Source organism: Triticum aestivum, chromosome 2B, assembly GCF_018294505.1.
Source record: "Triticum aestivum cultivar Chinese Spring chromosome 2B, IWGSC CS RefSeq v2.1, whole genome shotgun sequence".
NCBI classification, from domain to species: Eukaryota; Viridiplantae; Streptophyta; class Magnoliopsida; order Poales; family Poaceae; genus Triticum; species Triticum aestivum.
Window position 1 is genome coordinate 798,189,625 of NC_057798.1, and position 13,501 is coordinate 798,203,125.

General features: G+C 45.8%; 1 protein-coding gene across 1 annotated transcript; it reads right to left on the reverse strand.

The window, feature by feature from the left end:
* Positions 1-12,154: 12,154 nt before the first annotated feature.
* On the reverse strand, positions 12,155-12,840 carry LOC123042858 (uncharacterized). The gene has a single exon (XM_044465230.1). The coding sequence runs from the start codon at positions 12,751-12,753 to the stop codon at positions 12,394-12,396; it is 360 nt and encodes a 119-aa protein (XP_044321165.1). The 5' UTR covers positions 12,754-12,840; the 3' UTR covers positions 12,155-12,393.
* Between the last annotated feature and the right edge of the window lie 661 nt (positions 12,841-13,501).

Below are 13,501 nucleotides of genomic sequence, written 5' to 3' on the forward strand. Positions count from 1 at the left end.
CAAGGGTGTGTATGTCAATTTTCTGTCAAGTCAGCTCCTTTTACAATGAATGTGATCAAATGGCCCGATCAATGCTTTTTGCAAAAAGTTTACTAGCCAGCAAAGAGAGGTCGAATCATACGTGATCTTCTATGCTGAGACAGGGGAGCTTCAAGGTCAAGACAGGCATGTGTGGCTGTGCTGCCTCATCCATACATCTGGAGCCACCGCCATCGTGGCCGTGGGTCGCCCAGAGCTCGTCATGGAAGGTGCTCGAGCCGGCACCATGGTAAGGGCGATGGCCAACCTCTGCTGGTCGGACCAGGCCAACCTCTGCTGGTCGGACCAGGCCAACCAAGAGGCTACATCAGCTCCGACACCGACAGAAAGAGGTCGTCGTCGTCATGCACGCTTCTGCGGAACCTGGCTATGGAGATGCTGGAGCTCGTGCTTGTCAGCGCAGATGCCAGTAGCGGCAGGCCGGCCATGTCATGTATACTCACCCCGGCCGGCACGACGGCCGTCCTGATGGACATGGTGCTCCGGTGTGCTCCGGGTGCGGCGGTGAGCATGCCTTTGGGAGGCTTCTTGTGTGTAGAATTATAATAAAACTTGTGTATTGATAATAGAGGGGGTACAAGAGATATATAAAGGCCTAATCACAAACCGACTTAGCCTGGGTTTCCTAAACCTAGTCGCTTTGATCAACTTGTATTACAAGTCTAACATATAATCTAACATCCCCCCGGAGTCTCAACTTGGGGTTCAACAACGTTGAGACTGAAACGCATATTGATAAATGGCGCATTCCCGAGAGCCTTGGTGAAGATATCGGCAAATTGTGCTGTAGTGGGAACATGAAGAACACGGACTTGCCCCAAAGCAACCTTTTCTCGAACGAAGTGGATGTCGATTTCAATGTGCTTGGTACGCTGATGTTGCACAAGGTTGCTGGACATGTAGATGGCCGAAACATTATCACAATAAACAATAGTTGCTTGATGAATGGGGCGGTGTAGCTCCGAGAGCAATTGACGCAGCCAAACCGTTTCAGCAACGGTATGTGCGACCGCCCTGTACTCAGCTTCAGCAGATGATCTTGAGATTGTAACATGTCGCTTTGAATACCAAGAAACCAAGTTGTTACCAAGAAAAATACAGTATCCGGACGTGGATCGACGAGTATCTGGGCAACCAGCCCAGTCGGCATCAGAGTATGCTGTCAAAGTAGTAGGAGAGGAAGAATTGATGTGAAGACCATGGTCGAGAGTACCTTTAAGATAACGAAGTATACTTTTGATATGATTGTGATGAGGAACACAGGGATCATGCATGTAAAGGCAAGCTTGTTGGACAACATAGGAAAGTTCCGGACGTGTGAGGGTGACATACTGGAGAGCTCCAGTGAGACTACGATAAAGCATGGGATTGGAAAAGGGTTCACCATTAGAGGAGAGTTTGAAGGTGGTGTCAACGGGTGTGCGAGAAGGTTGGCAATCATGCATGCCCGCCTTGGAGAGGAGATCAAGAATATACTGACGTTGAGAGAGAAATAATCCTCTAGAATCACAAGTGACAGAGATGCCAAGAAAATAATGGAGAAGACCAAGGTCAGTCATAGAAAATTCATTGTTAAGAAGAGTAATGATATGATTGAGAAAAGATTGTGAAGAGGATGTAAGACAATGTCATCAACATATAAAAGCAAATAGGAAGTATGAGAATTTTTGTGGAAGACAAAAAGAGAATTATCGAAGAGAGAGGGAACAAAACCGAGGGTTTGAATGAGAGTTTAGAAGCGTTGAAACCATGCCCGAGGGGCTTGTTTAAGACCATATAGGGATTTTTGAAGGAGATAGACATGATAGTGAAGACTAGGATCCTCAAAGCCAAGAGGTTGCTGACAATAAATGGTTTCGTTGAGACTACCATCAAGAAAGACATTTTTGACATCAAGTTGATGAATGGGCCAAGAGGAAGAAACAACAATGCTAAGGACAATGCGAATAGTGCTAGGTCCGACAACAGGAGAAAACGTTTCATCATAGTCTATGCCATATGCCATGTTGCTGAGAAAAACCATGACAAACCCACCTTGCTTTGTAACGAGCAAGAGAGCCGAGTGAAATTTTTGGCGAAAAACCCATTTACCAGAAACTATGTTTGCACCATGGGGACGAGGGACATGTTGCCAGGTGTTATTTTGAAGCAGAGTTGTATATTCATCTTTCATGGCAGTAGCCCATTGAGGATCAAGTAGGGCGGCTTTGTATGATTTGGGAATAGGAGAGATAGGAGATGTAGCAAGAAGACTAAGACGATCTTTGGGTTGAAGACGAAAACTGGACTTAGGGCGAGTACGCATGACATGCTCGTTTGTGGGAGGGGGAATAGGAACAACACGTGGGGGTAAGCGAGGTGTAGATGTTCCCGACGCAGAGGAAGGATCGAACACGGGGGAGTTAGCTGCCGTGGCAGCATTTTCAAAAAAGTCTGTCGTGACAGCGTTTTCAGAAAGGTCTGCTGTGGCAGCGTTTTCAGAAAGGTCTGCCATGGCAGCATTTTCAGAAAGGGCTGCCGTGGCAGCGTTTTCCGGTATTTCATGTGCCGCGGCAGGAGATGGGCTGGGTGGTGGCGCGATAGTGGCAGAGTTAGGGGTGGCGAAAATGGGGTTGTAGAGGAGGGGATTTAGCGTGCGAGAGGGAGAAGGAGGAGTGGCCGATGGTGCAGTATGGGTAGATGATCGAGAAGATAAGGGAAACACAGTTTCGTCGAAAGTGACATGACGGGAGATGTGGACACGACCAGTAATGAGATCAAGACAACGATATTCTTTGTGTTCATCGGAGTATCCGAGAAAAACGCAGGGAAGAGATCAGGGAGCCAATTTGTTGGGAGATGTGGCATAGGTGTTTGGAAAACAAAGACAACCAAACACACTGAGCTCGGTGTAGTTTGGATGACTGAGAAAAAGAGTAAAAAGGAGTTGTTTTTGGATTGACAGAAGAGGGTCGGATGTTAAGAGGATAGGTAGCTGTGCGGAGGGTCTCGGCCCAAAACTTGGGTTGCCTCGATAAGTGTATAAGGAGAGTACGAATAATATCATTGAGTGTGCAAAGAGAGCACTCGGCTTTGCCATTTTTGAGAAGATGTGTGGGGACAGGAGAAACAAAGAAGAATGCCATGTTGAAGAAAGAAGTTTCTATTTTTAAAATTGTCAAATTCTCAACCATTATCACATTGGAGAAACCGAATTGGTAGAAGAAAGTGAGTAGAAACATATTGTTTAAAGTTAAGAAAAATAATATGAATGTCGGATTTGTTGCGTAGAGGGAAAGTCCAAACAAAATGAGAAAAGTCATCTAATAAAACAAGATAGTATTGAAAACCCGAAATACTAGTATGAGGAGACGTCCATATATCACAATGCAATAGCTCGAAAGGAAAAGCACTAGATGAACTAGAGGAACTAAAGGGAAGGCGCACATGTTTGCCTTGCTGACACGACTGACACATCGAAGGATCATGATGATCTTTATTACAAGGAAGAGCAAATTCACTAAGTAGAGATGATGTGGTGGATGCATTGGGGTGGCCAAGTCGCTGGTGCCAAAGGTGGACGGTGGCCATCATGGATGAAGGTGGACTTGCGGTAGGGGCTCCATTGATACAGCAGAGGTCTCCGGAACTATTGAAGCGAGCGATCTCCTCCTTGGTTTGAAGATCCTTCACAGATAAACCAAATGGATCAAATTCTACTGAGACAAGATTATCATAAGTAAATTTTCGCACAGATATTAAATGTTTGATAAGAGCAGGAGCAACAAGGACATCTTGAAGTAAAAGAGGTTTTAGAGTGGAGGGTAACTCAGTGTGACTGGTGCTATAGATGGGGATGGTGGAGCCATTGCCGAGAGTGATAGAACAAAAAGGAGAGGAGGTGCAATTTGACAGCATAGTACTCGAATTAGACATGTGGCTAGAGGCTCCAGAATCAAAGATCCAGTCCATACCTGAGGTTCCTTGAGCAGCAAAGTGGTTCATGGCTTGCAAAAAAGCAGCTGGTCGCAATGAGGAGTCGGTGAAGCCAGTAGGGGTGGTGTAGTCGAAGGCGGCGGCGGTCCATGCAACTATTGCGGCGTGATTGAGGACGACTACAGCAGGGGCGGCGGCTGGTAGATGCCGCTGTTGTCGATGTAGTACGGCTCCGGGGCGCTGTAGTAGGGTGTTGGAGCAGCATGGTATGCCTGCGCCGGAGGATGGGAGCCCAGTAGGCCAGGAGATCCCGTGTTGGGGCGCATGCCCGGCATACAGGAGCCGGAGTACGCGGGAGGAGCGCCGACAGGAGAGGGGGCAGTCCAGGGCATCAGCCAGGCCTGGACGATTCCTGTCCAAGGATCATGTGGAGGACGCCATGCTGGAGGCACTGGTGGCGGTGCGGCATTGGGAGGAGGCGTTGGTGCAGCCGGGGGTCGCGACAGTGATGGAGGCCTGTAGATTGGATTTTTGCCTCTGTAGTTTTTGGACTTGGGCGCCAGCCGGGAGGTGGCTGGACCGGAGTCGTCGGCGGCACGACAGGTGCAGGAGACGGGGAGGGGGCGGAGTGGCGACAAAGAGTTGAGGACACAACTCCTTGTTTGTGATGGCGCGATCGGCCCATTGAAGCATGGAGTGCACCTCGGCGAAGTAGGGGGCCGGCCGCATCATGGGGATAAATGATGCCTGTTTTTCAAAGCGTTCGCCGAGGCCAACGAGGAGAACGTTGATGAGTTGCCGGTCGTCGATGGGGTCCCCAAGCTCGCAGAGTTCGTCCACGATGGACTTGAGACGCTGGCAGTAGACACCGACCTGAGAATCGCCTTGGACGGTGTTGCGGAGCTCGGTGTGGAGGGTGTTGACGCGGGCGTCGACGTTGTCCTGGAAGAGTTGACGGAGAGCCACCCGAAGGGCAGCAGCGTTGGTGGCGTCGCGGAAGACGAGGTTGATAAATCCACTGGATGATGGTGAGATCGTCCTTGACCCATCAAGGATCGAAGGGCCGAGCAACGGAGCCCGGGGCAACATGATCCAGGAGGTTGCAACGGCCAAGGTGAACTTCAAAGAGATGACGCCAGTGATAATAGTTGTGTTTTGGAAGATCCAAAGTAACGGGGATGAACGGGATGACATCTGAGATGGTGTCAGCATAGTTGATGGTGGTGGGTAGGGTCGAAGCTAGGGCGAGGGTGGAGGAAGAAGAGGCATCGGTCGCGGCGGAGGCGGCCTTTGCTTTGGCGGCGGCGAGGGCAGCCCGGCGTTCGAAGAAGCCGGTCGGCGGCGGCGGCAGCGGCGTGGGGGGCGCAGCCATGCCCTAGGAACGTCTAAACTGATACCATGTAGAATTATAATGAAACTTGTGTATTGATAATAGAGGGGGTACAAGAGATATATAAAGGCCTAAGTCACAAACCGACTTAGCCTGGGCTTCCTAAACCTAGTCGCTTTGATCAACTTGTATTACAAGTCTAACATATAATCTAACATTGTGAACCAAACATTGCAATTTTTCAATGTGCCAACTGGCCTATCGATCAGGTAACTAACTCTTGAAGGTGTTTCCGCAATAATCTCAGGAGGACCAACTTCAACCTGTTTGCCAAAACTTTCAAGGCTATTTTGTCTTATACTACCAAAATGTCTTATATTTTGGTTTGGAATGGAGGTAGTACAAGACATTGCTGAAGGCAACGCAATGTTCGATGTTTGGTGATGTAAGTAACTTTGCCATATATCAAATCAAAGAAACATACTCTCTCTGTAAACATATATAAGATGCTGATTCATCTACTACTGCTGCTGCTGGTACCAACAAGGGCCTGATTTCCCATCTTCATTTATCCTACTAGTTTTATTTAGTTGTTGGTTGAATCTCAAAGTCAACGGGACCATGTGAGGTTTAAGCACAATCAATCAACGACACTGCAGAGGACTTAATCTTGTCTATCGACCTTGTAACGGACTCCAACGCCTTCACCAACTTCAGCTTGGCCTCCTGCAGCTGGGCGTGCTTGAGCTGCAGCACCCTCTTCTCCTCCGCCTGCAGCAGCTGAGCGCGCTTGAGTTCCTCCTCCTCCAGTACATGCTCTCCTCCACCAGCAGCCGGGCACGCTTGAGCTCCTCCTGCCGTACCCTGTTCTCCTCCTGTAGTTGAGCCGCTCCTCCTGCAGCTTGAGCTCCAACAACAATATCCTGTCCATGCAACATGGCCGGGTAGCCCCAGGGAATCACACACACACACACACACACACACACACACACACACACACACACACACGCATGCACGCACGCACGCACGCTCGCGCGCACGCACGCACACACACACACACACACACACACACACGACTGTCCATGCACAAGTACAAATTGTTTGTCGTAACATCAGCTCAAGCTCACCTCAAATTGTTTGTAACTTTGCCATATATCAAATCCAGGTGTGATCCAGTGGTTGATATTGCTGGACAACATCAGCTCACCTCATGTCTAGATCCCTATACTAGTCGTCCCAATTTTACCTACATACAGTGGGGACAAATAAATAATGGAGATGCTAGCTCAACATATTCACCCACATAAGTAAATCATCACCTCAAACAACCGCCGTAAGCTGTCAAAAGACCTGGGACCTGGGCCTTAATAACATGTTTTGGCTGCATTTTTGGCTAATATCTATCTTTGAAGATGCAGATTAACGTAATAGTTGGGCCCGACACATGTTATTCAGATCAAGAAAAGTTGAAAACCAGAATAGCACTCAAGAGTGGAACTTGTGTTCAGATCAATAGATGAGTCACTCAAATCAGTGTAGACGTGCAATTTCGTCTGAAGTAGGAGCATCATAGTTAAGCTGCGTATATAGCTAACTTGTAACACGATATAGTTGTGTCCTACAAGTTACAAGTTACAATCTAGATCGACCAAATTTTAAATATCGTGCAGAAGGTGGTTGGTGCTGATGCACATCGACTACACTGCTTCATTCCCATTTCCCAAAGGACATCGTGGTTCGAAAAAAAAATCCATGGGAACTACACTTTAATTAATCTCCATCGACGGACGGTGCAAAATTTCAAGTATTGCACATACCAAAAATTTCTTCTGGGCAAGTAGAGAGGAGAGTGAGAGTGAGAGTGAGCTCACCTTGCAACATGCGGCAAGAGAGGAGGGGCTTCAGTTTCACTTTGACTTTCACGTGGAGGAGAATGGACGGATGCGTCGGTGGAGAGGGGGGAGGACGGGCGGGACATGAGGACACAGAGAGCAGGTGGCGGCGGCGGCGGCGGCCAGAGAGCAGAGGTTTCTCTTGGGGGAGAAACAGGACCAAAAGAAGAGGTAGGCCCAGCCCACTAAACCCACAGAGCCAGCCCACTTCCACACTAGTCCTCACGATCAAATCATCTATCATCTAGTGTTTGCCTCAAAAAAAATCTATCGTCTAGTGTTTCTCAAAAAAAAACTATCATCTAGTAATCCCAAATAAAAATTATCCTCTAGTTAAAAGAAATCCTCTAGTTTCTCAAAAAAGAAAAAATAATCCATACATACCCTCTTCCCCTAAAAAATAATCTATACATACCCTCTTTAATTTCAAGCTTCCTTTCTCTTCTTCCAAGATCATTTTTATCCACCTACTTATATCCTATGTATATGGCTAACCTTTTTTTTGGCTGTTGCACCTGGATGTCACCAACGTTCAATGTTGCCTGACTTACATAGTAATCCCCTGCCTGCATCAGAGGTTGAATCTATGCTTTCATTTGTTCTTGAAGATGCAGGGTGGCGTTTGCAGTCCTGGGGAAGAGCGTCAGTGTGCATTGAGTTTCACAACCTGAAACTGACCCAACTGACTGAGGTGTCATTCAATTTTCAGCTTCGCACGTGAAAATATTTCGGTAGAGTATCTACATCAAAACATAACAAACAACACAAGGCAAGCTTTCGGCCAGTCAGTTTAGTGAAGCTTTTGATCGTTCTTTTATTTTACTTGAGTTTTTTGCTGGTTTTTTGTTTGTTTTTTTCTTCCTCTACTTCTTTGAATATTTGTCCCTTTTTTCGATTTTCATGAATTTATTTCAAATTTCTGAACTTTCAAAAATTGTTAAAATTTCAATTCATGATATTTCCTCAATTCAATTAACATTTTCCAATTATGTCAGAAAAATTTAAAACTCTGACAGGTTTTGTGAAGCTTTTGATTGCTTTTCTATTTCTTTTTGCCGCTTCTTTAATCCCTCTGCTCTGGACTCAAGTAAATCACATGGAGAGCTTTTACCGTACCTTATACTGCCAATATAACGACGAGCAGTATAGATCTAATCTGACTGTTGATTTAATTACAGTTTTGAGGTATTTTAGTCTTGGGTGTGACTATGTCACATCTAGATGTGAGATAATACCTCACATCTAATGTGACATCATTATGTAATGTGGCCCATTCCTATTGGCAAACAACAAACCCACAGATCCTCCTGATCCCAATGTAGTCGTTGGTTGTTTATCTGGGCAAAATGAGTGAATCTACACTCTAAAATATGTCTATATACATCTGTATGTTGTAGTCCATTTAAAACTTCTAAAAAGATTTATATTTAGGAACGGAGGGAGTAGTATAGATGGCGGACTGCATGTGCATGAGCATGCCACGGATGACCGCGACGAAATTATTTTTTGAAAATCTCTAAAAAGGTCAGAACGTAAGTGAGAAAGCCCTGCTGCTGATTGAATAGTGTCTTTCGCACAGAGGCTCCAATAATCTCTAGTCGTAAGAGCGGGTGGATTAGTGATCTGGATCTATGCATGCATGTGTGAATGCAATTTGCAACAACTAAAGTGCAGATTATTTTTTACTTATTAAGTATGGTTAGAGGCTCAAAAGAAGCTCAAAACCTGTTTTTGAAAGGTGTTGTTTCCTCGTGCGTAAATTCCTGTGTAGCAGCTTTTGCTTAATCTAACCCAAAGCAAGTTTTGCCAAATAAAGTAGTACTCCCTCCGTCCGGAATTACTTGTCATCAAAATGGATGATATTGAATGTATCTAAAACTAAAATACATCTAGATACGTCCATTTCAATGACAAGTATTTTCGGACGGAGGGAGTACATTATTTGTCCGAGCCTAGCAGCTTTCCAACTACTTGTCGTGGCATTCCAACGGCTTTGCTCATTGTTGTTTGCACTTGGTATGTGCGCTAATGCAACTCCAGATTGTCTTCGTGCCATCAACGCCCCGTCACATGATCAGGGTCATCAATATGCCGGGTAAAAACTTGAAAATCCAGTGACCCATAATTTGTTAGTTGGTTCTTGCATGACGTGAACAATTACAGATGCTAATAACAGTATGGCACGATGCTCCAATGGATGATGTGCATTCAAGAAATGATTTTCGATTGCAACTGCCCTAAATTCTGGCTATTATGCCATCAGGTTTTTTTTATCGTTTTTGAAACATCATAATTAGTGTACTCAACACTGAAATTTCATTACCTAGGTCAATGGTTAAGCAAGAAATGAACAGGTAAATAGTGAGAACTAGTGTAGATTATATGCCTGCTTTAATCCATAACCTATCTCGACGATTTACATGAGAAACCTATATAATCAGATCTCTGTCGAGAGGGCCCTTATTGACTTAGGGCACCTCGCCTTCCGGAGGCCATTTGGGCCCCCGGAATCTGCTGCTTGGCGCGAGTTTTTGGACTGTGTTGCCCTCCATGAGCCTAGGGTGGACGGTGGCACTGACCAGGTGCGTTGGCGCCTGGAGCCATCCGGCCTGTTCTCCACCAAGTGTCTCTACATGGCCATCGCCCCCTCCTCCGCCCCCCTCCCCCTCTCGGCGGTTTGGTCCATCTGCCTACCTCTGAAGATCCGGATCTTCATGTGGCAATGGATTCACGGTCGAGTTCCGTCCGGGGTTGAGGTTCACAAGCGAAATGGCCCGGGCTCGGGCATCTGCCCCCTCTGCGGTGTTCCCGAAGTCTCGAATCACATCTTCTTCTCCTGTGTGTCCGCTCAATTCGTTTGGAGCTGCTTTCGCGGAGTGGTTGGTGGAGAGTGGTGCCACACCAACTTTCCCGACTTATTTGCCGAACTCCAGAACTCTCCCTTGTCGTCTCGCCACATTAGGTGGCTTGAGATTGGGGTCCTAGCCTGGACCCTCTGGACGATCCGCAATAAGCTTGTGATCCAGCGCACTCCTCTTTGACGAGCTACTGACGCAATCTACAAACTCTCTGTTTGTTGCAGCTTTGGCGGCCGCTTAGCCGCCCTCAGGACAGCGACGCCATCTCCGCCTTCATCGCCGACCTCCGATTGATGGCCGTCCGCTTGTCGCGGCCGCCCCCGCTGCCTCCGCTAGAGCCAGACTAGGCGTTTATCTCGTCCTCAGGCGGCTTCCTTTGTTTTCTTGATTTTCTTTTTCTGGGCTTGTTGAGCTGTGCCCTCAGCAGAACCTCTGTACTTTTGTGTGAGACTTGGGTGTGTGCGTGTGGACTAGTCCTTGTATGTGTGTTCTCTGGCGGTTTGCTTTATTTATAAAGCGGGGCGAAAGCCTTTTTCGGTATAACTCATATACCAGCTGTGGTCATATTTATCAATTTATGGCAAATTAAATTTATGAAATATGTGCGGGCCTTATAAATCTTGATGGAAGGAGTACTTTGAAGTGGTTTGCTCGGTGGCCACCGCGGAAGCTGCGCCACCGGCAGGGAGCAGTGTGAGGAGGACTAGAAGGTGGAGGCTTATCTCTACCTAGGATGATATATATACCGATAACTTCATGGGTATGGTACCCTGTCCCAAAAGAAAAGAAAAAAGAACTGCATCGTTATAGCGTGGCCTAACTACCGCTAACTAAGTTCACAAGCATGGCATGGTCTAACTATTGCATGCCTGCAGTGTGGACATGCATGCATGCAATGTGTGGCCAGGTGAAGCATTTGTGAAGGCAAGCGACCAAACAACAAAAGTGACAGGCTCAGCGGGGGCATGCATGGATATCTACATACAGACCGCATCATCGCATGCCTAAACTTAGGCATGGTCAAGGTTAGACATTGAGAACAAATTGAAGCTGTTAGCATGCTACAGAAAAATAGGAGGCTTATTATTTGGAGGTAGTTCTTTGTCTATAAAGAGAAAAGGGTCCTAAAGTGAGAGTGGATTATCAACCATGCACGGGATGTTCTGTGCATGGATCCACCTTTCATTCAGTTGTTGGGATTTGTGCCACAACACATATGCAAACCATTTAATTTTTATGTACAAAGTATAGCCAACTTCCATATTTTACCTTCTTTCTTCACACCTTGTGTAAGATGGTATGTAGTGTGCGTCAGCAGTGGTTACGAACGGTGTCTTTTCCATTGCATGCCCCCACCGGGCCCACCATTCTCACTACATCTCTATGTCACAAATGTCTTCTCGCTTCTTTTGATATAGAAATTTAGATGCCTAATGTCTTTTGAATCGTAAGTTTGATTTATATTCGGTTTGAACAATTGTGCTCTTTCCAACAAGGTGTTTAAGAAAAATACCAATATTCAATATATTCCTGAAAACTGTTTTTTCTTACAACTCACAAAATTTAAAAAACTCTTTCATTTTTATTTACTTTTCTTGAGGTTCACTCTTTTTCGGAATTCATTGTGTTTTAGTGCGCTTTGAAGGTGAATCACACAAATTTGCTTTCTTTTATAAAATAAAAATAATATACATCTACTTCCTTCATTTTCATTGTGTTTTAGAGTGCATTATAATGTTTCATTTTTTGTTAGAGCGCTATCTTATTTTTACCATATTCTGATGCACACTAAAACATTTTATTGTGCTTCAATATTCTATAACTGCCTGCACTTTTGTGGCTTCCTAGCTCCCCCTCCAGATGCTCCCGACGCCGCCACCTCCCTCTCACGCCATACATCAAGTTAAAAACATGATGGGGGCAAGAGATCGACAACAAAAAATAGCGGAGATTGCAAGTAGCAGGCACCTTGCAGCGAAATTATGGTTCTAGATGCGATGCTGCCAAAGATATGGCCGTGGTGTTTTCGTCCCATGTGGGATCAAAAGGGAAAAATAAAGTAGCACATTCACTACAAAAGTATCTCCAAAATACAGTCTCTAGCATAGGCATGTGATATTAGTTCCTAAATCTTATAGTCGTACAGAGGAGCCTGTTTTTCAGTGTACATTCACAGGTCACGGAAGACATGCCATGAAACTAGGCCATTCTAAAAATGGATTATTTTTTCTGCTACACCTTTCCTTTCCCCGGGAAGATGATCATCATATTGGCATGTAGGTCAAAATTATGAAACGTAACAAAATAATGAGCATAGAGTGCCCTTAGGTTCCGCAGCATGCATGGATGTACGGATCTTCTAAAATGAATGGATGGCGTCGTCATTCACAACAGTCGTGCCCTGCTTTGTCTGGTAACGGATGGCGAGAGGGGCCTTGAGTGCGGTAGAGGATACGGCCTTCCAGACGGAGTTCCCCTTGCCGGAGCTCCCCGCATTGCTCATGTCAATCCACTTGTCCGAGCCCTGCCCCTTGACCTGCATCTTGGAGAAGTCGTCGGTAGTGCCGCCAAAGGACTTGGCGGCCACGATGAGATTGGTGGGGCTGGAACCCTTCGTGAGTGCGAAGCCAACCTTGCCCGAGGTGCTGCACCGGGCACCGGCGACGAGCACCGCCATGATCGTCAGAGCGAGCACAGAGGCGGAGGAAAAGGAGGCCATCTCGGTCTCAAATCTCGCAATTTTTCTCGGTGCTGTTGTGAGGTTTGTGAGGTGTTGTATTAATGGAGTGCATGCATGCTTGGTGGTATTTTTGCGCGGAAGCCGGTGATGCCGCCCCTATATATATGTGGTTCTCTATTACTTGCACGTGATTGTCCTCGTATGTGACTGACCATAGTTTCCGCATAGCTATTTTCCTTAATTAGATATAAACGATATGCATGCACAAGGAGCAATCTATATGTGATTTTTCAGCATTTGTTTCGTGGCCATGTTTTTATTTTGTACGCCTAAGAGCAACTCTAGTCGGTAACCAAAACCTGATTCCAATAAAGCTATCCCAAAGTTTAAATTCTATCAAAATCGTGGGTACTGGGATGGTGCTTTCTAGTCGATGCCCAAAAACATAAATTGTATTGCAACTCTCCTGCTTTGCGCATTCATATGAACATTCCACTTCCCTATTTTTTCAATTTTCTGAATGGCCTTTACTAGTTTTGTTGACCTGGTTTTTCCCTATTTCCAAAATAACTATTATTACTTATATAGCAATGCCATGCATTAATGTAAAACAAATGAATAAACAAGAAATAGGGAAATAACCTAAGGTGAGCTTATTGAACTTGCCTCGTGATTGTGGTCTTCTTTGACATGTACCATAACATATCGAACAACAGGAGACCCAACGAAAAGTACACTACTTGTTAGTCAAAAAGAAAAAGGAATAGTATTCTACTCCTAGACAATG